The sequence below is a fragment of the Saccostrea cucullata genome, unplaced genomic scaffold, assembly GCF_032062105.1.
Source record: "Saccostrea cucullata isolate Sc308-1 unplaced genomic scaffold, CSIRO_AGI_Scuc_v1 ctg253, whole genome shotgun sequence".
In the NCBI taxonomy this organism is placed as follows: domain Eukaryota; kingdom Metazoa; phylum Mollusca; class Bivalvia; order Ostreida; family Ostreidae; genus Saccostrea; species Saccostrea cuccullata.
The window spans coordinates 174159-197682 of record NW_026930548.1 but is presented as its reverse complement, the minus strand read 5'-3'; the positions used below and the strand labels follow the sequence as shown (position 1 = coordinate 197682).

Below are 23524 nucleotides of genomic sequence, written 5' to 3'. Positions count from 1 at the left end.
CAATGTCAGACTATCCTCATTCTGGAGACAAAGTGCGGACCGTGGCCTGCAAGTGGGAGTGGAAAGTCTTCAAGGATATACTGCAGCCAACCCAAGCATGTAAAACATGCACTGTGTACATCTGTACATCTTGCACTCTGTGTACATGTACATATCTCATTTTGTGTTGAGCAATTGTTTCTTTGCCTTTGACCTGTTGACGTCTCTATTAACAGGTACAGGGTTGGAATGATCTCCTTCCGCACAAGAAGAGCAGACCGTCACCCGCCAGCAGGAGTTGGGTGACTGCAGCCAATCCCCAGACGCCAAGGTAAGTTGCAGAATGCTCATCTAACACCCAGTCTCTTTCATTACTGTGCATGTAATAAGGAAATATCTAAACTGTGTTCTTTGCATGGGGTGAATTTCTATAGCTCTAAGTAAGATTGGGACTCTAGCTCTTGCACTCTTTTGTGAACCTTTACTAGTTAATCAATGTTGAGCATATCAGGCCTTGACCTCTCTCGACTTCCAATTGACAGGATGCGCAGAGAACAGAAGTGCCTGTGACAGGATTCCCAGCAAGCAGCAGAGCCCGGCAGACGTTGCAGCAACCGGGATCCAATTCCGTAGCCAGGAAGCCTTACAGAGAAGCATTTTGAACTTATTTCATACTGTCTCCTTTCCTATCATCCTAATCTAACATAGCTAACCATTCCCCTCCCCCTCCATCATGCATTTTCCTGACCTAACTGTCTTCATTTGCTGACTTCCTTTTGTATTAATTTTCATGTCATGTCTCTGAATTTCTGTGATTTGTTGGATTGTTTTGAATTTGTACTAATTTTCTGTCAGTTGTGTATTTTCAGTGACTCGGACGTGGTACGACGCTGGAGGATCAAGGCCGGCCAAAAGATGAAGATTCCATTGCCCAGTTATGTCCGTCGGCCAACATTGGCCAGAGCGGTAAGTTACATGATTCTTTTGTGGCACTTTTGAATCTCTGTTTTACCATCATAACTTGATCAAAGCAGCTAGGGTGCTCCTTTTCACTCTTGTCTTCTGTGTTATCAGGAAAATGGTCAGGCAAGCGTCGATCCCACTGTGACGTACAACTCTGTGGTCTGTCTGCAGCAGTCTGGAGAGCAGGGAGCGACTGCAGCCAACCATTGAAGAGAGGGTAAGAGTCAAGTTTTAACACCTGTCCTGTGTTGATTCCCTACTATCTCTCATTCTCACTTAATGTAGATTGTGACGCCTGTTGATGTCTTGTGTTTCTGCCTCAGAGATGCAGTGTAATGCAGCCCTCTATCCCCAGCTGTGAAGGGGAGCCTGTCACCTGAAAAGCAAGAGTGCTGAAAGTCGAGGAGTCCACTGCGGCCACACCAAGGACGGTAAGATGCTATGCGTATGCCTTGCACTCTGTCGCTTTCTTTATATCCAAATTATTGATTAGCCTTGACACTCTTCTTTGACTTTTCCACATTTGTTATTAACAGGTCAAGGTCAGACTATCCTCATTCTCGAGACAAAGTGCGGACCGTGGCCTGCAAGTGGGAGTGGAAAGTCTTCAAGGATATACTGCAGCCAACCCAAGCATGTAAAGTAATAAGACATACACTGTGGACATCTTGTACATTGTACATTTTGCTCTATTTACATCTTTCACTTTGTACATCTTGCACTATGTGTACTTGTATATCGGATTTTGTGTTAAGGGATTCTTTCTTTGCCTTTGACCTGATGACGTCTTTGTTAACAGGTACAGGGTTGGACTGATCTCCTTCTGCACAAGGAGAGCAGACAATTCAAGGTGTTATGGTGATGCCCTTGTGAGGCAAAGTGTTTCCCCATACAGCTGAACGGAGGAAAAAAATGTATGGCCAGCCTACAGAAGGAGGGGATCAGAAGAGGATTAGAAAAGAAGAACGGAAGAGGAGTTACCTACAGAAGAAGAGGAGTACAGAAGAAGAGGACAGATTCAGAGGAGAGGAAGAGAGAAGAGGAGTCCCTTGTCCAGTTAAGACGTACCAAGATTGAAGAAACTGGTAAGTAAAACTGCTTTTGTTAAAGTTTTTGATTATTTTTTTTTTATTTATTCTTACTTGTTTAAAGGAGCTTCTGTATTTTTGTGTTATTAGAGGGATGGATAGATTAGCCTTGATCCCACTATGATGTTAAACCATGCTCAGGAGTCTGGCGAGCAGGGATCAACTGATGCCAACCATTGAAGAAAGGGTAAGATTCAAGTTTAATACCCATAATATGTGGATTTCTTTTTAGCTCTTCTGGCCAGAAATTAGAAGAGATGTGATAGTAAAGTCTCGGTCCTCCTTCTGCCTGTTTGTCTCTTATGATTTTTGAAATGCTACTCCTCTAGTTTAGATCTGATTTCAATAGAACTTGGAACACAGACTACACATAAATACATAAGTCTATTTATCAGGTTTTGATTCAATATACAGTTTTGATTTTACTTATTTACCCTCTCTGTGCCCTAGAGGACTTGTGTGCCGTTGTTGTTTGAACAGTTTTGATATGATTATTAAAATACAAAATTTATGTAAATAATTTAAATAAAATACTTGCAAAAAAGCTACTGCTCCTAAAGTTTTATTCTAATTGCAACAATTCAATTTTTCTACAATAAAAAACTAAGAAGAATTATTCCTATTTTTGCTGTTTCATAGTGTCAAGTCCAACTGGTTTTTCTCTTCCTTTGTTTTAAGAATAAACCAGTAGAACTACAATCTCCTTAGTCTTTGTCTCTTATTTTCACTTGATGAGAATTGTTTTCTTCCTCAGTGACACAGTGTAATACATCCCTGGGATTATCACTGTGTGGAAACTATACTTCAAGTACAGATGCAGTTAACTGCAGCTAATCCTTGAAATGAGAGTAAGAAAGAATTTCTAAATGCAGTTTTTCATCTTTTCAATTTTTAAATGAAAGCACTCTCTTTAGATTTTTGAAATTTCTTTTTTTTATAAGCAGAAGAAAGACTGACCTTGACCCGAGAATGAATAGGAGACCTCTGAACTGCCAGCCAGTGTGAAGAGATTTCAAGAAATCACTAGCCATGCATGCAAAGAAGAATTGGTGAGATATTATTTCTATACCTTGCTCTTTCTTAATTTTGTAAATATATTATGGTCATTTATGGTCATCATAATGACCTTGTCAGCAAATGCTGATGCCTCCTTATTGTAGTTTGATCATGTCAATATTTAATTTCTTGTGCAGTAGACTTCTCCAGTTTATGGGAGTAGATTAGGAAAAGAAAATGTAATTTTGCACAGTAAAACTTGCTTAGAGGCTAGTTTAACAGTAAAGGACTATAGGTCTCTTATTTCTATATATAGAAAAGTATATACCTTTTTATAATATACTCCTATATAAACTGGAGAAGTCTACTGCACAAGAAATTAAATATTGACATCAGCAAAAAATGCAAGTTAAACTGTTGTATCAAAATGTTACAGCAATAGCAAATCAAAGAGACTTCAATTCTTATGTAAAATCCAGTAAGCTACTGAGTGTCAAACAATTTGTTGACAAAGAAAGCAATTCACAAAATGCATTGTCATTTCTGATTTGTGGTCCATAATTCCTACCTTTCATTGATGGCTTTATTATTATCATTATCATACAGAGTATACATGTAACATACAATAAACTATGCTATCTCTATAAACTTTTGAGTTTTGTATTAAACTTAGATTATTGCCATTTTTAAAAAAAATGATATCCTGGTCCAGTAAAACAATCTTATATACATTTTCTTTGTTATGTTTGGCTATTTTTGAGTATTCAACCAGTGAACAATACTGTTAAATCCATGATGTGGCATCTGCAAATACATGTAAATAAAAAGCATAAAAATCCGAATGTAATCTTTATAATTAAGTGCAGCCAAGTAAAATGACAATTGAATTTGATATTTATCATTTAAATCTAAATCTAAACTTACATAATAATTAAAATGTGAATAAATGAATTAAGTATACAGTAAAATCATTAGTCTTTTTTACTTTAGATTATAGTCATCCGAGAGAGTACTATGGTGCAATGACTTTGAATTCATAGTTTATTGTCTTCTGGAAAGTTAAATGTAAAATAAATTAATAAAATTTTGAAGAATTTTATGTACACAATATTAGATGGGTTCAATTAATTTTATGTTTTTAATTTTAGCAGTGGTATATTCTTTGTTTTTAAACATAGTATTTCTTGCCTGAAAGTATCAGAATCATATTGGAATAAATTTTCAAGTGTACTTAAAGTATGTCAAAAATTTATTAATTTCAAATTTTACACAAGTGTCTATCCAATCGACAGTTATCTCTTTGTTTAACAACAAAAATGGACTCAGAAGACAGAAGGCCAAGCTAACTTACATTAGAAGATACCATTTGACTGGAGTTAAAACAGAAATTGATTGTATTAGCTATTCTTTTAATTTCAACATTTGTTTGCTCCCACAAACAAAAGGAATGGCCTTTTCTCTCTCCCCCCCCCCCCCTCTCGCTCTCTCTCTCTCTCTCTCTCTGCAATCTTGCCTTGCAAGGTTATAACTTTGTAATCATTGGCACAGGTACAAAGATTTTCTTTAACCTGAGGGTATGCCATGACCTTGACCATGACCAAGGAGTCACGTAAAGCAAGTTCAAGATCACTGAAAGAAAAAAAGTATATGTAATTAAGTTTCTGTCAGGGCTATTTTTTTTCACTTGTAATGGAGTATCATTGGAAGCTCATACTTAAAATACAAATTCATACTGTTTATGCATGACCTGACCTCAGGATCATGAACGATGTTTAAGAGGCAGTCCACCGAAAACCAGGCAATAGGTGGCACATCGCATGCCATGGATTTTAATTATTTTTTGCATGTAGACTTAGTATAGTAAGTGTTTACACATGACAACATCAAAATTTTTTTTAGTGGTCCTCTAGTCCTATTTTTGGTAAATGCCTAATTTTAAGTGCAAAAAGGTCAACTTGAGGGTAAAAAAATTACTACGTATTTATTTTGTTTTATATGTAACAGATACTCAAAAGCTGGATGTGTCAATCAATATTTTTTATAGCATAGACTCTTATCTTTTATTTTATAATGAATAAGACTCCAAATTATATTTCTTTAGAAAAAAATTTGTGGTCCAAAATTGAGTTTAACAAGTTACTTTTTGAATTCAGTATCCAATTTTCGATACGTTATAAAATCCAATGCATTACTATGACAGAATTTTTTCCTCATGTTATTATGAATACAAAGTACAAACTTTTGAGTCATTTAATAAAATTGGTGGGAACAGGTATATTGTATTTGTCGTTTTTTTCATTTTTAATCGTAACGCAGATTGTTTCTTCTGATTTGACTGCATAGGTAAATATATTTAAGTTTTTACAAATATCATGAAGTAAACATCTCAACTTCGTTGAATTAAATGTTGCGTAAATATAAAACATTCATCATTGATTCCAAACTTTAAAAGTACTTATCAAAACGGACTTGTTTTAATACATCTACATGAGACGCCGCCCGTGTATTAAAAAAAGTATTCTGCAGATTAATTACACAGAAAAAGAAAAATCATTTAAATCTTTTTCTTTACACTTTATGCAAAGAATTCACAAACTTCTCTTGGAAACTTGCAGCTATTTCATTGTGAAGCAATATTAGTCAGGTATATGACGTCACTGATATATCAATGGAAACGTGATTTCAACCTGAATAATATAGCCAATTTTTATTTAAATATTACGTTTGGATGCGAAAATGAATTAAATTTTGAAAATAAATAAGTTATTTTTTGTTTAATAATTTTCTTTAGTGTATCAATTCTAAATATTTCACTAGGATTCCGATAAAAAGGTGTTTAGCAGATTTACCGATGACACGGGAGGTAACTCTTGCATCACAAAATTTCACAAAAACGTCTATATATTTTGCCAGAAAACTACTATCAAAAGTGTTTTTCCCACCGATTTTATTTTTTAAACAAAAAGATGAAATATTTCTAGATTTAGTTAAGTGTGAATTATAGTCCTGATAAAAATGTATTAGAAATTACAGTTCTTTGTTTCTGATCTACATTCAATGGTTTATATAGGGGAATTCAAAAACACAAAACACAGGGATATTTTACTAAATAAGCAATTTTCAAACAAATCTTCAATTACATTATTCCTTTTGGACTACATTAATATTGTTTTTAATAAAATATCAAATATTCCTCACATTCGATGTGCCGCGTATTAATACAATATACTGCCTGGTTTTTCGGTGGACTGCCTCTTAAAAGCTTATGTGAAAGCAAATCTTTTATTAAGCTGAAAAAAAATTAGTCAAGATGTCCAAATGAGAATGATTTTGAATTTGCATAAAGTAATACACTGCTGTTGTATGCAAATAGAAAGTTTCAGTTTACAAGGAATGAACATTTTACAGATGCTTGAAGTTTTGACCTAAGTTTATGTATATTTCATGATCTATTTGTAAGCCTGTGTCATGACCTTGAACCAAGGTTATTCTGACAAGCAAACAAAAAATTTGTCCTTGTTAAACTTTGTTAAGAATGTGTTCTTGCTCTGCATGTGTGCCTGTGCCTTGACTCAATTTCATTTTGGCAAGTTCAAGGTCACTGGCAGGAAATGGGATAAATTTCTTATCCTGAGTGACTGTAACTTTGTAATGGAGAATCCTTGAAAGCTTTTGCTATGTGCAAAGATTTTTAATGACCTAAGGATGTGACATAATGACATAATATTGCCCCAATTTTATTCCGACTAGTTCAAAGGTCACAGAGATAAATTACTTCACCATCATTAATATCACTCATTTGACAAGATAATTTAGTGTTTTTCATATATATGTGTGTTCTTGTACTTGTTGTACTTTTCCCCTTTATTATCCCTCCACCTTCTTCTCCCTCCCGGTGTTTTCAATACATATCTACTTTTACCCGTGACACATTAACGCTCTCCAGTAAAGGGAGGTACATTTGGTAAAAATTTGTTTACACTCAAAATGAAAGTAGCTTGAAATTATGTTTTATTTTGAATCACCCAGAGGCGTGATAGCTTTAAAAAACTTTGAGCATTTTGCAACAGTTCGATTGAAATTCTTATTAAGAGTTTTAAAATGTGGAAGCCAAGTAGACGACTTCATGTCGATTCTGTCCGACCCGGAGGTTGTAATAGATTCTGATGTGTTACTTGAAGGGTCCCATAAAGATATTATTTCTCATTTTACCTTGAGGTTTGCTTTTTATAGTATTTTATGTACTGACATAAATTCTTCTTTCCAATGTATTTGATTAGTAGTTAAAATATTGAAAATGCGGACTGCTTTTGCATCTCGGAAGTGAGCACCTAGCTTCTTCCACGAGCACTGGATGTTAATGTAAATATTGAGTATGTGCTTGTATTCATATTAAAGCTCATAACCGGTTTGTTATAAATAATTTGGTTGTTATTTTCAGTGTTTATCCAGCTTCTTTTGAATTATTCATTCATACCCTGATCCTGAATTTTTTGGTCAAATATTCATATATATCAGCTAGTCTACATGGGCTCTGGTAAATTAGGATTACAAGCTGATAAACACACAGGGACCGGTAACATACTGTATTTGATTTTACATAATCACTACATGTATACAAAAATCTCTTTTTGTATACGTGTAGTGATTACGTAAAATCGAATACAGTATGTTACCGGTCCCTGTGGATATAAACAGTACATGTATAACTTCAGACAGGAAAGGACAATTTGAGTCTTAAAAGATTGAAATCACTTGTATTATTATCTATAATTGCATATCTATAATAGCAAAATTATACTGATTTTTTTTTAATTGTCAGACTTCTGTTGGCAAATGAGGCTGATACCTGTGATTTTCTTCTACAAGCTGAAACCAGACTGTTCCAATTCAGACTACAGAGCATGAATGATACAGAAATATCAAGGTATAGATGCTAAAACCCTGTGAAATGTATTACATTGAATGCTGATATTCCTCACCAAGTACTAAAGAAGTATTCTGGACATTGATGAATATTCATAATTGTATACTGTAAAATCACTTAATTTTTATGGGGGGTTATTTTTGTGGTTTTTGAGGTATGAAGAGACCCACAAGTTAATGTCCACCATGAAATGTAATTTTTCACAGGTTTTACTACTCAACAATACTTCATCTATGAAATTAAATCCCATGAACCCATAAGTTTTCCACAAACCATGAAAATTTGACCCCACAAAAATATTTGATCTTACAGTATAGCATATACAGGTGACTCTCGATCTCTCGAAGTTCAAGGGACCGCAAGAAAAGTTCGAGAGATCGAGGGGTTCGAGAGATAGAAAGTAAATAAAATCCGGAATTTTCAGTTCCGATCATCGAAGTTCTACGTTTATAGATACCGGAGGTATATGTAAATAAATACATTGCACGTTTTCTATCGTATTTTACAGGTAATATTTACTTGATATCAACAACAATGATCGTATTTCGGCTAAATAAAACGAATTCCTAAAGTTTTAATACTTATTTGTTCTTATTTAATAATTACATGAAATCTGAATAGTAATTGTCGGTTTGACTATTCCGCGGCTTGATCGGGTCCTTCACCTGTTCACCAGTGTTCACAAGATTTTTCTTATTAATCGGTATTTAGACTTGAGAAAGAAATTTCTTGTGCAATATTTTCCATACTGGGATTATGTAGACTCTAATAAAAGTTCATAGCCGATGGGAACTTATAGATTCGACTATAAATAATTTTCTAAAAATTATATCGTCTCGTTTTAGAGTCAAAATAAGTTATGAATTTAAAAACAGTTTAAGTAAAATTTAACAATCATAATCAATCATATCAACACAAGGACTACCCACAGGCGAAGTGTCATCAATGTAAACACCCAATTAACACCTTAATGCCAAGCCCCAGGCTTTCACTGTTTTCCAGGTAAGTTCAGGCTGCGTCAATTTTACGCTTCATTGGCTTGTATACACACGCAATCAAAACTTCGAGAGATAGAGGGTAAAATTCAATGAAATATGTGTAACGGGACCCATGTTTTGGTTCGAGAGATAGAGAACTTCGAGAGATAGAAGTTCGAGAGATCAGGAGTAAATTTGCTTAGTTATATAGAGGAAAAAAACGGGACCAGAGGTTCACTTCGAGAGATCGAGAACTTCGAGAGATTGGAGTTCGAGCCATCGAGAGTCACCTGTATTTAAATAAAATCTCATTTTGCAGGAATTTATGAATAACAAACTGAAATTGTGATGTAAACTGAAGTATGAACCTTGCTTATTAAGTACATAATAAAGTACATGTAGATTACCGGTATATGGATGTACTTTAAATTACCACAGAAATTTACTTGTAGGTATCTGTCACGTGTCGAATCAAAGCTGAAGAAACTCCATGATTCCATACATCCATCATCTCCAGACTTGTCTCTAGTGGACCAAATTCAGAGCATTCTATCACAGATAAAAAGTTCCCCCAGAAGCTGGAGAAAGGTGGTGTCCTATAGTCATGACAAAAGTAAAAATTTATCCTTCTGTGTCCCCTTTTCTGTTGTACCACAGTTAGTGGCTAAGAGAGAAGTTACCATTCATTATGGACAGGCTGATGTGCAATACTGTTACCTACATGATGTGCTGGAACACTGCTTTAAGCTTATTCTTCGACATGGCTTACAGAAATGTAAATCCATGCAGGGAAGCTTGGATAAGCGTTGTAGAATACTCAGACATAGATTGCAGGTAAAAGTTCTTAATTTCCTATAAGTTTTTTCAAGCTTTTCCTCCAATGCACAATTGAATTTTTTGTTGAAATCTCAGACACTATATCAGTTACATTTGTATTTATTTTTTTAATTCATTAATACAAGTATGAAGTATGGTCTTTCTTAGTTTTTAGAGTTTGAGCATGAAGAATTAATTAAGATATTTCATAAATAAATTCATGTGTTTTAAATTTGTGTCTAGATAATTTTACGGAATGACTACAAGCCATATGCTGACATGTCGTGGGCAACCTCCTCTTCTTTAGAACAACAGGAAGTGATGTCAGAGAGCAAGTTCTTCCCACCATGTATGTCAGTGCTATTTCAGAATCTCCATGACAACCACAGACTTCAGCACCATTCCAGGGTATGTCCACTATATACACACATACACTGAGAGTGTCTTATGTTGCTTAAAACAAACACATCTTCCGTGAGGATTCATTTTTATATGAATTTGATGTCTTTAACTGAACTTGTGTATATTCACGAGAGCACTAATTTTCATTAGGGTGGGGGTATTACATGTGAACATTGGCTCACATTTTTGTTTAATATGTATGATGAATAAAATTATTATATGAAAAGAAAAATGATGGAAAATTCTTTAATACACTTTGCCTATTCCAGATCCAGCTGACGTTGTTCTTAAAAGAGATTGGTCTGCCTGTCCATGAGGCTTTACAGTTCTGGAGGCATTATTACAGCAAGGCCAGTGATTCCCTGGGTGGGTGTCGTCACAAGTGGGAGGGGAACGAGAGGAGGTACCAGTACAGTATCCGGCATCTGTACGGACTGGAGGGGTCCCGGGTCAACTACAGGGCTCACTGCTGTATCTCTCTACAAGTAGGTAGAAGTGAGGACTGAACAACAATAAGTTAAATACAGTCAAACTTGGATATCTTGAACTTGAAGAGACAGTTTGAAAATTCAAAATATCCCAAGATTCAGGATATCCAGGTTAAAATACATAAAGAAAAGTGGTTGTGACTTGCAACTCACTTTGAGATATCCATGGTATTTGAGATATTGGTTTTTGAGATGCCGAAGTGCAACTGTAAATGTATATGACATTATATAAAGATTTCAGAATAAATTCTTGTACTGCTTCATTGATTGTACAGTGTTTCATTTTTAGGAATTTGTGCCACCATGTGGAAGTAGTGGAGGTTGTCCTTTCAAACATTTTGATGATGCTAAACTGATTCATTTTCTGTCAGAGGAGAAAATTGAAGATATGGAGGACATAATGAAACTGAGGGGTCAAGGGCAGTTTTCCAATGCCTGTTCCCTGTACCTGGGGAAAAAGACAGAAAACATATTACAAAGTCAAGTAAATATCTAATTAACTTTTCATTTTTTTTAATTTGAACTCTTATTACAGGAACTTAGAAGAAATAATTTAAATAGAGGAACTGATCTATTATATGAATGGAATAAATTCACTGAGCTAGACAATAGCAATTATACACTTGAACATGTTTGAAACAGAAAATAAGCTACTGAATATTGATATATATGTACTGTAATAATTCTGTATCTTAATTTGTTTAGATTCTTGCCGATTCTAGTTCCGAATCAATGTGTGAACCCTCAGCTAAAAGAGCAAGGTTGGAAACTATTACTTCAGACATTAAGATACCAGACAGTAGTCCATGTGTTAGTCCAGGAGAGAGTAAAGAGGAGCAGATTACCACAGAAAAGTCTCAGTGTTCTAGTTGTACAGGGTGTGAATTAACCTCTTCTCTATCTACAAAATCCACACAAAACCAAAGAACTGAAAAAAGCTTAGAAGATTCTGTGTTAAAACCATGGGAGACAAATTCTAAAATACCTTTTCATGTTCGAACAGAGGATGGTAGGACAATCATTAATGAATGTGAGAGAGAAACCAAGCATTTACCCCATGTTTCTATTCCAAATCAAAGCAAGATGTCTATCTCAAGGAAGTTTGAAAGCACCCTGGATGTAAACTCAGAAAATAACAACAATAGTGAACAGAATACAACTGACAACAAGGAAGCAGTCTTGTGTTATTGTCATGATCTTTGTTTATCTCAGATAACAAATGAAGAACAATTGTCAAAAGACCAAAGAAAAGTAACAGAAACTAAACCTATTATCAAACCATCTGAGTTTTATGTGAACTTCAAAAATTTCTGCTCAAATTCAAGGACAGAATTGTCTAAATAAAAAAAAACACTTCAGTTGCCTAAATAGATTTTTTTGCTTGTTAGGAAAACAAGATGTGTAAACTTGTGAAACACTGATACCATATATGGCAGTTTTTAGCAAAGGTTAGAGTTTCTCAAATGCAAATTAAACTCCAAGGTCAAGAGATGAAAAATGCTGTTACTCAAAAGACTTGTCTCAATAAAATATCAAAGCCCAAGCACCGACCACTCAAAATTTATGGCCCAGAATAATCTTTTTAGAATGTGGGTCAAACTCCAATATGAAAGGTCAAATTAGAGATACCCAGGGGAAGGCTTTTTCATCAGAAAGATATACCTGTATTAAAGAAACATGAAGGCTCAAGTAATGACTTTTCAACAGTTATGACCAATGTAATTTTTCTCATAAATGGGTCAAATTCAAAAGTCAAAAGGTCAAAATTGTTGGTCTGTAAACAAAGGTCTTGCATCAGTGAAATATGAAGGCCCTAATTCTATGTTGTCAACTGTTATGGCCAAGGATAAAGTTTTTAAAGTGGGTCAAAGGTCAAGGTCACAAGGTAAAAAATATTTTCATAGCCTTAGAAAGGTCTTGTCCCAATAAATATATGAGTGAAGTATGAAAGCCTTAGCACCAACTGTGTAAAAGTTGTAGCCAAGGTTAATGCTTGAAAAAAAAATGCAAAAGTGGGTCAAACTCAAAGGTATGGTAAATCTGTTAACCCCCCTCACCCCCCCCCCCTTCTCAGTTTATAAACTTTTTAAAAATGTATTTTTCATTCGACATCAAGAAAATGTGTTCCCTAATTAGTTATAATATATATACACTCAATAAAGAACTGTAAATGAAAATAGACCCAACAATGATATTTGCTTAAATCATTGATGTTTTTGCTATTTCAAAATTCCGGCTGTTCTTTTCCAATTTCTTCAAAATTTTATCATTTTATATGTATACAGAGTGATTTAAAAGTGTCAAAATATAAACAGCAGAGGGCAGATTAGTTAACGACGTGTAACACTAACAGGTTGGCGTTATTGCATGCAGCTTCCGGATTTCGGTCTTCATATGTACTGCTTTTACCACGATCCTGGCTGAAATTGAAAGTAGCGATGACATCTCTTACAGGTTGCGGTCGGATGCTTCAACAACATTCCGTGTTATTGAGATTTACACAAAAGGGTGTCAGAACATTTTCTTCAAGTGCCTTGAGAAGCATTTATGATTACAATAGTATGTATTTGTAGAAGGCATTCAAATATCACTGCATTATTTCTGCATTTATTTTCACGTTACAGACGCAAGCACTTGTTTCGTAAACAGGGCACACCCTACTAAAAATAGGTAGAGGTGCCTTAAAATTGAAACAAGTGTCTGCGGTAACAGCGATTGTAGTAATCAGGAATAATGCTTTAATTTATTTCTTGGGCTAGTGTTAAAAAGAAAAATGAAATTATTCTGCGATTATGAGATTAAACGAAAATACATAATTCCTTTCCAAGGGCAATGAGACTAAAATGTATTTTGTAAATGCTTTATATATGTTCACGAGATAATACCTCTGTGGCAAGGGTGTTGCTAAAACGCGGAACGGAAAACGGAACGGAAAGCGGAACGGAACGGAAAACGGAAAATTTTTTGTCAAACAAATAACATAGATTCAATATAAATCAGATAAAAAGCAGGGGCGTAGTATCAGGGGGGGCCAGGCCCCCCCACTTTTTCTCCCGACATTACCTTTACTATAGAAAATGTTTACTGAAGGGAAGGTTGGCCCCCCCACATTTCAGCGAAGGGTAGTGTTATAAAGAAAATTTACCCCAAAAGTTTCAATTGAAAGACAGTTGGTCTTGAAAAAAGTTAGCCCCCCCCCCCCCCCCCCACGAAATAGGATTTTCGACTTCGGGCAACTTTTAGTTTTTCGGTTTTTTTTTTTTTTTTTTTTTTTTTTTTTTTGTCAACTTTTTCAGGTAAGTAAAAAAATTTTTTGCTCAGGTTGGCCCCCCCACTTCCAAAAACGATGCTACGCGCCTGAAAAGAGCAATATTCTTGTTGTAAAAATTATTTCTAATAAAAATTTATTGTAAACCATTATATATATTCATGAGTTATACACACTCTCCGTGGAAAAAATGCTACTGAGAGCCCCCCCCCCCCCACACACACACGAAATAGGATTTTCGTGTTTTGGCATAGGACATATCCCCCCCTTTTTTTTTGCTTGTCAAATTTGTTGTTTGTTGAAAATTTTTTCTGACCCCCACACCCTCTTTCAATGTCAATGTCTGAAAAGATAAAAATATCTAATTATGCTATTCAGATTATGCATGCGGTGTCGAATTCGCGAGTCATGAAAGGGGGTGGCAGTTTCGGGTTTGTGTAGGGGCCCAAAGCCACATTAAAAATTGATTTATTAAACCTTATGTACATTTTGGACACAAAAACGGGGGGGAACCTATTACAACTTCTCAGATCTTTCCGATGAGCGGTAAAACAAACTCATTTTTTACGGGGTCATTCATATACCCCCCCCTCCCCCCCCCCCCCCCCCGCAACATGCACACATATATGTGCTGCAAACAAACAAAATTTAACTTCAATGAATGCAAAAATTCTGCAATCTGCATTATACCTACCAAAACTTTGTCTATCAAGAAAAAGACTCTATTTTGAATAAAATTTTAACAACCAGTGTGTATAAGAGATGTTTATTCGAGCTTGCCGTAAAGTTTGCCCTAAACGTAATCTTATTAATTTTTCAAAACTTTTTTCTTCTCTTTCCATTTCCATGGTTCATTTAGATATCAAATATTTGCCCCCTCCCCCCCCCCCCCCCCAGTAATAACCTTTTTACGACGGAAATGTTCGTTCAAGTTCACATTTTCACCCTTTTTGTGAATATAATAAATGTAGTACCGTATATACTCGCCTATAAGTCGGTCCGCCTATAAGTCGGTTGTACTTAATAAGCTTATATTTCAGATGGACTGACCTCATATAATACCATTATTTTTATAGCTCGCCTATAAGTCGGACACAGAGTTTTGGACCTGATATCAACTCCCAGAAAACCGACTTATAGGCGAGTATATACGGTAAGTTAGTGTAAAAAAAAATATAACTAAAAAATGTTGGGAGTTGGAACTTATCCCCCCCCCTCCCGAATCAAACAATTGTCTTCTTTTTCCAGTTCGTTTACCCCCCCCCCCCCTTTTTTTCAATTTCGATTCTATGTGACTGCTATGTTAGCGACTTTTGTAAATAAGAGACTGAGCATGACAAAATCAACTTTATTTAATAGCGAGCGCAGCGAGCGTCGCGAAGCGACGCTCGCAAAGCGAGCTCAATAGACTAACGTGTATGAACAGAGAAAATTCGGATTGAAATCTGTACATACGTCAGCCAAATTTCTCTGTGCAACATTCCCAGAATTCCTGCACTACCCAATGTCCTTTGCGCGAATAAATCAAAAATAGTAAAAAAATTAAAGGAACATTGTTTCTTACCGAAATCTTAACGAAATGATTTTGCCTTACCTTATTCAAAAAAATACCCCACCCCCCCCCCATGCCACAACACCGTCCTTCACCTTGCCCTTCGGAAATGATACAAATGACGTCACCGGAAACTTACGAATTTTGACGAAGTCATGTCGGTTGCTTCCGTGAAACTCGGAAAACATGTTGCGGTGCATAGCAACATGATGGCTAAAACATAGCAACAACTTACTTGAAAAGAACGATTTAATGCAATCTCTTTTCCATAAAACCAGCGTTTGCGTCCTAAGTCAACAGAACTTTTTATCTGACGTCATACTTTCGTCACTTCAACGGTTCGGGTATTTCCGATTTTGTCGGAAACCTCCGAGAAGTTTGGAATCTTGATCCCGATGCTTGGGAAATGATTTCTTTTCATTGTTTTGTTTTATTCATTTTGCTTTCTTTTTCTTGAATGATAGACAGTACATGTGTAGGTTTATGATAGTAAATAAACTGCGCTCGCCCCAACGGTCACACCGTAATACATATTATCGTTTATGATAAAATCTGAGTATTTTAAGTGATTTAATCCAAAATAATACATTCCGTTTTCCGTTCCGTTCCGCTTTCCGTTCCGTTTTCCGTTCCGCGTTTTAGCAACACCCCTGTGGCAACGCACTTTGAAAAATTTTTTCAAAGTGCGTTAAAATTGGGACAAAATCAACGCACTTTGAAAAAATTTTTCAAAGTGCGTTAAATTTGGGACCAACTCAACGCACTTTGAAAAAATTTTTCAAAGTGCGTTAAGAGTCTACATCAATATATTTTACCGTGGAGACACTTAACGTACTTTGAAAAAAAAATTATATTTTAGTCATGGAAAGATTTTATTTCTTATTTATCTTTCAAAAAACTAAGCCTAACCCTAACCTCAAAAATGAATTGACTTACTCCCGTCGAAAAGAGAAGACGGGTATAAGATCCCCCAGTCCAAATCTTTATCTTTCCAATACATAGGTGTCGGTAAAAAATGGGGGAGGGGAGCAATAAACCTAAAATGGGTACGCTGCATTTTCAACGCTTATACGATGTATATATCTTTCCAAAATAAGTGGGGGGTTTAGCCCCCCATCCCCTCCCCAGGCCCTTCACCCAGTCTCGATGTCTATGCTATACTCAAAGCAATCATATAATTATGTATTTACCTAACTGGTATGACGTTGAAAACTTTCAATAATAAATGAGTTAATTAAAACAGATGAAAACTAGGAATATTTAAGTACAGTAAAACGTATGAGAGAGAGTTTTGAACAATCAAATTGGCCCCTTTATATTATTATAAATGCTAAGTTGCTTGAAGCTGTCGTCTGTTGGTGCCCCCTATACACCTTTACATCTACTTATCAAAGACCAGAATTTAAAAAAAAAACGCATTAATGAACTTACACAATCGTCACTCTTTTTTTCAAGACCCTTTAATTTTCCCTTTTATTTTATCAAAACCTTAAATATTTAAAACGTCAATATCTCAGGTCCTACAGTGACTTTGTTATTTATCATACCGATTATTTGAAGGAATATTGATCAATCTTTACATTTTTTTTCAAAGTGCGTTAATATGGTCGATATTAACGCACTTTGAAAAAAAATTATTTTTTTCAAAGTGCGTTAGCTTGGTCCCAAATTTTAACGCACTTTGAAAAATTTTTTCAAAGTGCGTAATTTTTCAAAGTGCGTTGAAACATACCTCTCCCAAAGGCAAAACCACTGTAGCGAGTTTCTGGGTCCTACTTCTGTTTACATGTAACAACCTTACCTCCCCACCCCCACTTTTTAGCTCTTCTGAGCCAAAGGCTCAAAGAGCTAATGCTATGGCCATTTGTGCAGTGTGCGTTAACTTTTTAGAATATGGGCCATAACTCAAGAACCCCTTGGCCAATCAGTATCAAATTTGTCACAGGGTATCCTTGGCCCAAGGGCTACTTTTTATACTAAAATAAGGGTTGGGACCCTTAAACAAGGGGAGATAATCAGGAAAACAAAACCAAAAGTACTGGTTGCTAAAAAATCTTCTTCTCCAGAACCACCGGGCAGATTTTCACCAAACTTACATACAAGGATCAGGATATGTCGAAGATTAAAAATTGTTCAAGGCATCACCCTGGGGCAAAGGGCGTGGTCTCAAGGTCACTTCAAAGTTGACCTAAATTTACAAATAATAAAAACATTTATATTTTGCTTAGTTTTAGGACTAGGATCATCAAATCTTGTAAGTTGATGCATCTTAGGACTTCACATCATGTTAACTCAAAAGTAGGTCACGGTGACCTACTTTTTAAATTTTGTGGGCATTTTTTTAAAAATTGATTTGAAGGCATATTTTGGACACTTTAAGGCCTATGATCATCAAACTTTGTCAGTTGATGCATCTTGGGTCCTTGAACAACGACAACTTAAAAGTAGGTCACCGTGACCTACTTTTTGAACTTGATGACTAATTCTTTTTATAACATTTAATCCAATTATTTCAGACACTGAGAGGTTTAGAATCATCAAATCTTGAAAATTAATGCATCTTTGGACCTTAAAACGTATTTATGAAAAAATAGGTCACTGTGACCTACTTTTTGAATTTTGCAGGCATTTGTTTTTGAATTGTTTAAAAAGGCATATTTTGATTACCTTCAGACCTAGGATCATCAAACTTGGTCAGCAGATGCATCTTGGGACTCTGAAAAATGTTGACCAAAATGTAGGTCACGATGACCTACTTTCAACATTTTATGGCTATATTTTAGTATCTTAGGTACTTATTGGCTTAGAATCATCAAACTTTGTGAGTTGATGCATCTTGGGTTTTCAGAGAGTAACAACCAAAAAGTAGGTCACTGTGACCTACTTTTGACATTTTATGGCTTTATTTAAGTATCTTAGGTATTTATTGGCTTAGAATCATCAAACTTTGTGAGTTGATGCGTCTTAGGTTTTCGGAGAGTGACGACCAAAAAGTAGGTCACTGTGACCTACTTTCGACATTTTATGGCTTTATTCAAGTATCTACAGTACTTATTGGCTTAGAATCATCAAACTTCATCAGTTGATGCATCTTGGGTTTTCGGAGAATGATGTCCAGAAAGTAGGTCACAGTGACCTAATTTTTTACATTTAATGGCTTTATTTAAGTATCTATGGTACTAACTGGTTTAGAATCATCAAACTTTGTTTGTTAATGCATCTTGGGTTTTTAGAGAATGTCGACCGAAAAGTAGGTCATGGTGACCTACTGTTGAATATCTCAGGTACTTATTGGCTTATAATCATCAAACTTTGTCTGTTGATGTATCTTGGGTTTTCGAAAATCGTCTACAAAAAATTAGGTCGCAGTGACCTACTTTTGACATTATATGGCTATATTTAAGTATCTTGAGTACTTATTGGCTTAGAATAATCAGACTTTGTCAGTAGATGCATTTTGGGTTTTCCAAGGATGTAGTCAAAAAAATAGGTCATGGTGACCTACTTTTGACATTTTATGGGTATATTTAAGTATATCAGGTACATATCGGCTTAGAATCATCAAACTTTGTCAGTTGATGCATCTTGAGTTTTCGGTGATCGCAAACCAAAAATTACATCACCTTGACCTACTTTTGACATTTTATGGCTATTTTCATATCTCAAGTACTGGTTGACCTAGAATTGTTAAACTTTGTCAGTTGGGGCATCTTTGGTTTTCGGAGAATGTGGACCAAAAAGTAGGTCATGGTGACCTACTTTTGAATATCTCAGGTACTTATTGGCTTAGAATCATCAAACTTTGTCTGTTGATGTATCTTGGGTTTTCGAAAATCGTCTACAAAAAATTAGGTCGCAGTGACCTACTTTTGACATTATATGGCTATATTTAAGTATCTTGAGTACTTATTGGCTTAGAATAATCAGACTTTGTCAGTAGATGCATTTTGGGTTTTCCAAGGATGTAGTCAAAAAAATAGGTCATGGTGACCTACTTTTGACATTTTATGGGTATATTTAAGTATATCAGGTACATATCGGCTTAGAATCATCAAACTTTGTCAGTTGATGCATCTTGAGTTTTCGGGGATCGCAAACCAAAAATTACATCACCTTGACCTACTTTTGACATTTTATGGCTATTTTCATATCTCAAGTACTGGTTGACCTAGAATTGTTAAACTTTGTCAGTTGGGGCATCATTGGTTTTCGGAGAATGTGGACCAAAAAAGTAGGTCATGGTGACCTACTGTTGAATATCTCAGGTACTTATTGGCTTAGAATCATCAAACTTTGTCTGTTGATGTATCTTGGGTTTTCGAAAATTGTCTACAAAAAATTAGGTTGCAGTGACCTACTTTTGACATTATATGGCTATATTTAAGTATCTTGAGTACTTATTGGCTTAGAATAATCAGACTTTGTCAGTAGATGCATTTTGGGTTTTCCAAGGATGTAGTCAAAAAAATAGGTCATGGTGACCTACTTTTGACATTTTATGGGTATATTTAAGTATATCAGGTACATATCGGCTTAGAATCATCAAACTTTGTCAGTTGATGCATCTTGAGTTTTTGGGGATCGCAAACCAAAAATTACATCACCTTGACCTACTTTTGACATTTTATGGCTATTTTCATATCTCAAGTACTGGTTGACCTAGAATTGTTAAACTTTGTCAGTTGGGGCATCTTTGGTTTTCGGAGAATGTGGACCAAAAAGTAGGTCATGGTGACGTACTTTTGAATATCTCAGGTACTTATTGGCTTAGAATCATCAAACTTTGTTAGTTGATGTATCTTGGGTTTTCAAAGAATGTAGACAAAAAAAGTAGGTCATGGTGACCTACTTTTAAATATCTCAAATACTTATTGGCTTAGAATCTTCAATCTTTGTCTATTAATGCATCTTGAGTCCTCAGAAAACTTCAATCTTAAAGTAGGTCACTGTGACGTACTTATGGTTTTTTATAGCTTTATTATTAAAAATATCTACAGTCCTAATTGGCTAAGAATCATCAAACTTTGTCAGTTGATGCAACTTGGGTCTTAGGATACTTAGGGCTAGAGGCTTCAAATAGAAGTGATAGATTGTACAATTTATCAGAAGAGCGATTCAAGGCCCTTGGGCCTCTTGTAATGCTGCACAACATTGCCTGTTTATAATTAATATTGTAAATATGCTTGTTATATGGATTGTATGCATCTTTTTGATGTGTTTCAAATCATGCAATGTATATTTATATTAATTAGACTTTTTTTAATGACAAAACTTGTAAAGCACCAAAGCAGTATTAACAAAATGCTTTTTCTTTATTTTATACAGGCCCCCATATAGTCAGCTTTTCTGCAAGTCATCGACATATTAACCAAGTAAAACCCATTGCATCCCTTCACTGCCACTGCTTACGCAGACTGTATAGTAATTCCTCATCTAACACACCACAAAGGCCTCAGAATGAACAGGAGTCTAAAGCAAAGCCAGAGGAAGGCCCAAAAGACACCCCAAACACTAGTCAAGAGGGTACAAAAGCTGGTGATGCTCCAGTAAAGAAACTCTCAGTCTTTCAGAGGTTCAAACAAACTTACAAAGAACATGGCAAAGTACTTATCATTGTTGAGATAGTGACTTCAATATTTTGGTATGGGCTGTTTTACATCATTGTAAGTTGGTAAGTAATAGTTTGTTCTTAATGAATAGTCACAATGGTCTAGAATTATAGAATCCTCATAGCACATACTTTCAAATTTATATATATACATTTGTGGTATCTCTCCATTATATAAACATACAGAGAGAAAATATCTTCAATTCTGTATGAAGTTTGTCAGAGGTCAGAGGTCAATACGTGACCTAATCACACGGCGCAATAATATCTACCGGTACATAAATTATAAAATGACCTGCTCTACTTGCTTTTCCTGTATAAAAATGAATAAAATAAGCAAGTAAAATAATAATTATTTTATTTCAAATGTAAACAAGTATTTCATACAGTTTTTGGGCTATCGATTCAACCTGTGTACATAGAGAAAATTAGGAGCCTAGCGTTTGTTTACATTCTTCTTCACTTTTGTCAGCTGCACAGTCTCTAACGTTCATCCTTATTTTTTGGATAGACCTTTGGTTAAATTTTCATGATAAACTTTTATTTTATCTTTAAATTTTACTCATGATAAATGTGTAAATCTGTTGGAAAATATCTTTGCAATCATGCCATGAACAGCTGCCAAACACCTCGGTGTTTTCGTAGTTCAATACACAAGCGCCTGTGGTTCAATATAAAGCTGTCGCCAGTGTCTCCGTGTTTATCAGTGTTTTACGATAAGTATGCCTTTAGTTACTGAAACCGTGGAATATTTTTGATCAAATTGCAAATTAACTGGCTCGGACAAGTGTCTCAGTCCATCGGATCCATCCATCCCTTTCCAGCGACCGAAATTCCTCCAACTTTTTATCATCAAACTTCGGACGTGTTTCTTGTATCTTTTCAGCATCGATTATCATTTTCACGAATAAAATATTCCCAGACAACAATCTGTTCACTATTACTGATCACAAGTAGCCTTTCACAAAATATTCCCTTCGAAATAGATTCCCTAGCCTAATAAATTTGAAGCGTAACCGCCATGCAAGCCGATTTACACCTTGCGTCATTTTTCAAAATCTACGACGGACGGTTAGTGCAATAATTAAACTCAAAAATATTCAATTGTCTGTCTCAAATGTATATATAAGTAATAAATAACAAGTTTATAAACTTCAATGGGAATTGAAGTGGGTCGGTACGTGATCAAATCTTCTGAGAAGGCCTTCGGCCTTCACAGGATTTGATCACGTGACCGACCCACTTCAATTCCCATTGAAGTTTATAAACTTGTTATTTATTTCTTAAGAAAAAGAAAACCCAAGACCATAAACTGATGAGAACAGACTGAAGCCAAAATTTCAAATCAATATAACTTTGGAAAGAAGTTTGGTAACAGAACAAGATTTTTATCATATGTTTAATTTAAAATTTGAATATGATACAAACCTGCAAATTTTTGATAAATATGTATTATAAATGAAAAGATACTCAAAATCAGAATTTTGACTTAAGTTTGGTCTCTAGAAAGTTCTCTCGTGTATAATTTTTAAGTTAGGTTACATGTAGTTATAGAGCTAAATAACTCCATAGGCGTCGGAACCGGGGGGGCTGGGGGGGCTTAGCCCCCCCACTTTTTTAGCTCACCTGAGCCGAAGGCTCAAGTGAGCTTTTCTGATCACATTTTGTCCGGCGTCTGTCTGTCCGTCTGTCTGTAAACTTTTCACATTTTCGACTTCTTCTCAAGAACCGCTGGGCCAATTTCAACCAAACTTGCCACAAAGTATCCTTGGGTGAAGGGGATTCAAGTTTGTTCAAATGAAGGGCCACGCCCTCATTCAAGGGGAGATAATTGGGAATAAATGAAAATTTGGTGGCATATTTTAAAAATCTTCTTCTCAAGAACCACTGGGCCTATCAAAGTTTTACATAGGAATATATAGGAAAAATCTTTAAAAAATTTTTTCTCAAGAACCACTGGGACAGGAAAGATGAAACTCATGTGGAATCATCCTCAGGTAGTGTAGATTGAAGTTTGTTCAAGTCATGACCCCCGGGGGTAGGGCGGGGTGAAAATGGCTGATCAAAGTTTTACATAGGAATATATTGGAAAAATCTTTAAAAATCTTCTTCTCAAGAACCACTGGGACAGGAAAGATGAAACTCATGTGGAATCATCCTCAGGTAGTGTAGATTGAAGTTTGTTCAAGTCATGACCCCCGGGGGTAGGGCGGGGCCAAAATGGCCGATCAAAGTTTTACATAGGAATATATAGGAAAAATCTTTAAAAATCTTCTTCTCAAGAACCACTGGGACAGGAAAGATGAAACTCATGTGGAATCATCCTCATGTAATGTAGATTCTAGTTCGTTCAAATTATGATCCCTTTGGGGTTAAAATTCAAGCCCACCCCCCCCCCCCCTAACTTAAGTTAAATTTCAGGTCTGATCTGATATGTGTTTTTTCCTAGCTGATGTGCTC

General features: G+C 35.4%; 1 protein-coding gene and 1 long non-coding RNA gene across 4 annotated transcripts in view; both read left to right on the top strand.

Annotated features, from left to right (window-relative positions):
• Window positions 1–1794, top strand: LOC134228998 (uncharacterized). 3 transcript variants are annotated; one of them, XR_009984115.1, is made up of 7 exons: window positions 1–99; window positions 216–310; window positions 491–945; window positions 1054–1159; window positions 1266–1373; window positions 1479–1584; window positions 1742–1794. It is a non-coding gene; the product is annotated as an uncharacterized LOC134228998 (long non-coding RNA). The 3 variants fall into 3 exon arrangements; XR_009984114.1 differs by having other exon boundaries at window positions 468–945; XR_009984113.1 differs by having other exon boundaries at window positions 522–945; window positions 1742–1791.
• A 5206-nt stretch (window positions 1795–7000) lies between these two features.
• LOC134229002 (uncharacterized) overlaps window positions 7001–23524 on the top strand; it is a 32106-nt gene continuing 15582 nt past the window's right edge. The window contains exons 1-9 of the mRNA XM_062710711.1: window positions 7001–7244; window positions 7849–7953; window positions 9383–9764; window positions 9990–10154; window positions 10418–10633; window positions 10926–11120; window positions 11342–11817; window positions 12990–13195; window positions 20782–21127. Coding sequence (XP_062566695.1) covers window positions 7033–7244; window positions 7849–7953; window positions 9383–9764; window positions 9990–10154; window positions 10418–10633; window positions 10926–11120; window positions 11342–11817; window positions 12990–13195; window positions 20782–21127 — 2303 coding nt within the window. The 5' untranslated portion in view covers window positions 7001–7032. The remainder of the gene's footprint in view (window positions 7245–7848; window positions 7954–9382; window positions 9765–9989; window positions 10155–10417; window positions 10634–10925; window positions 11121–11341; window positions 11818–12989; window positions 13196–20781; window positions 21128–23524) is intronic.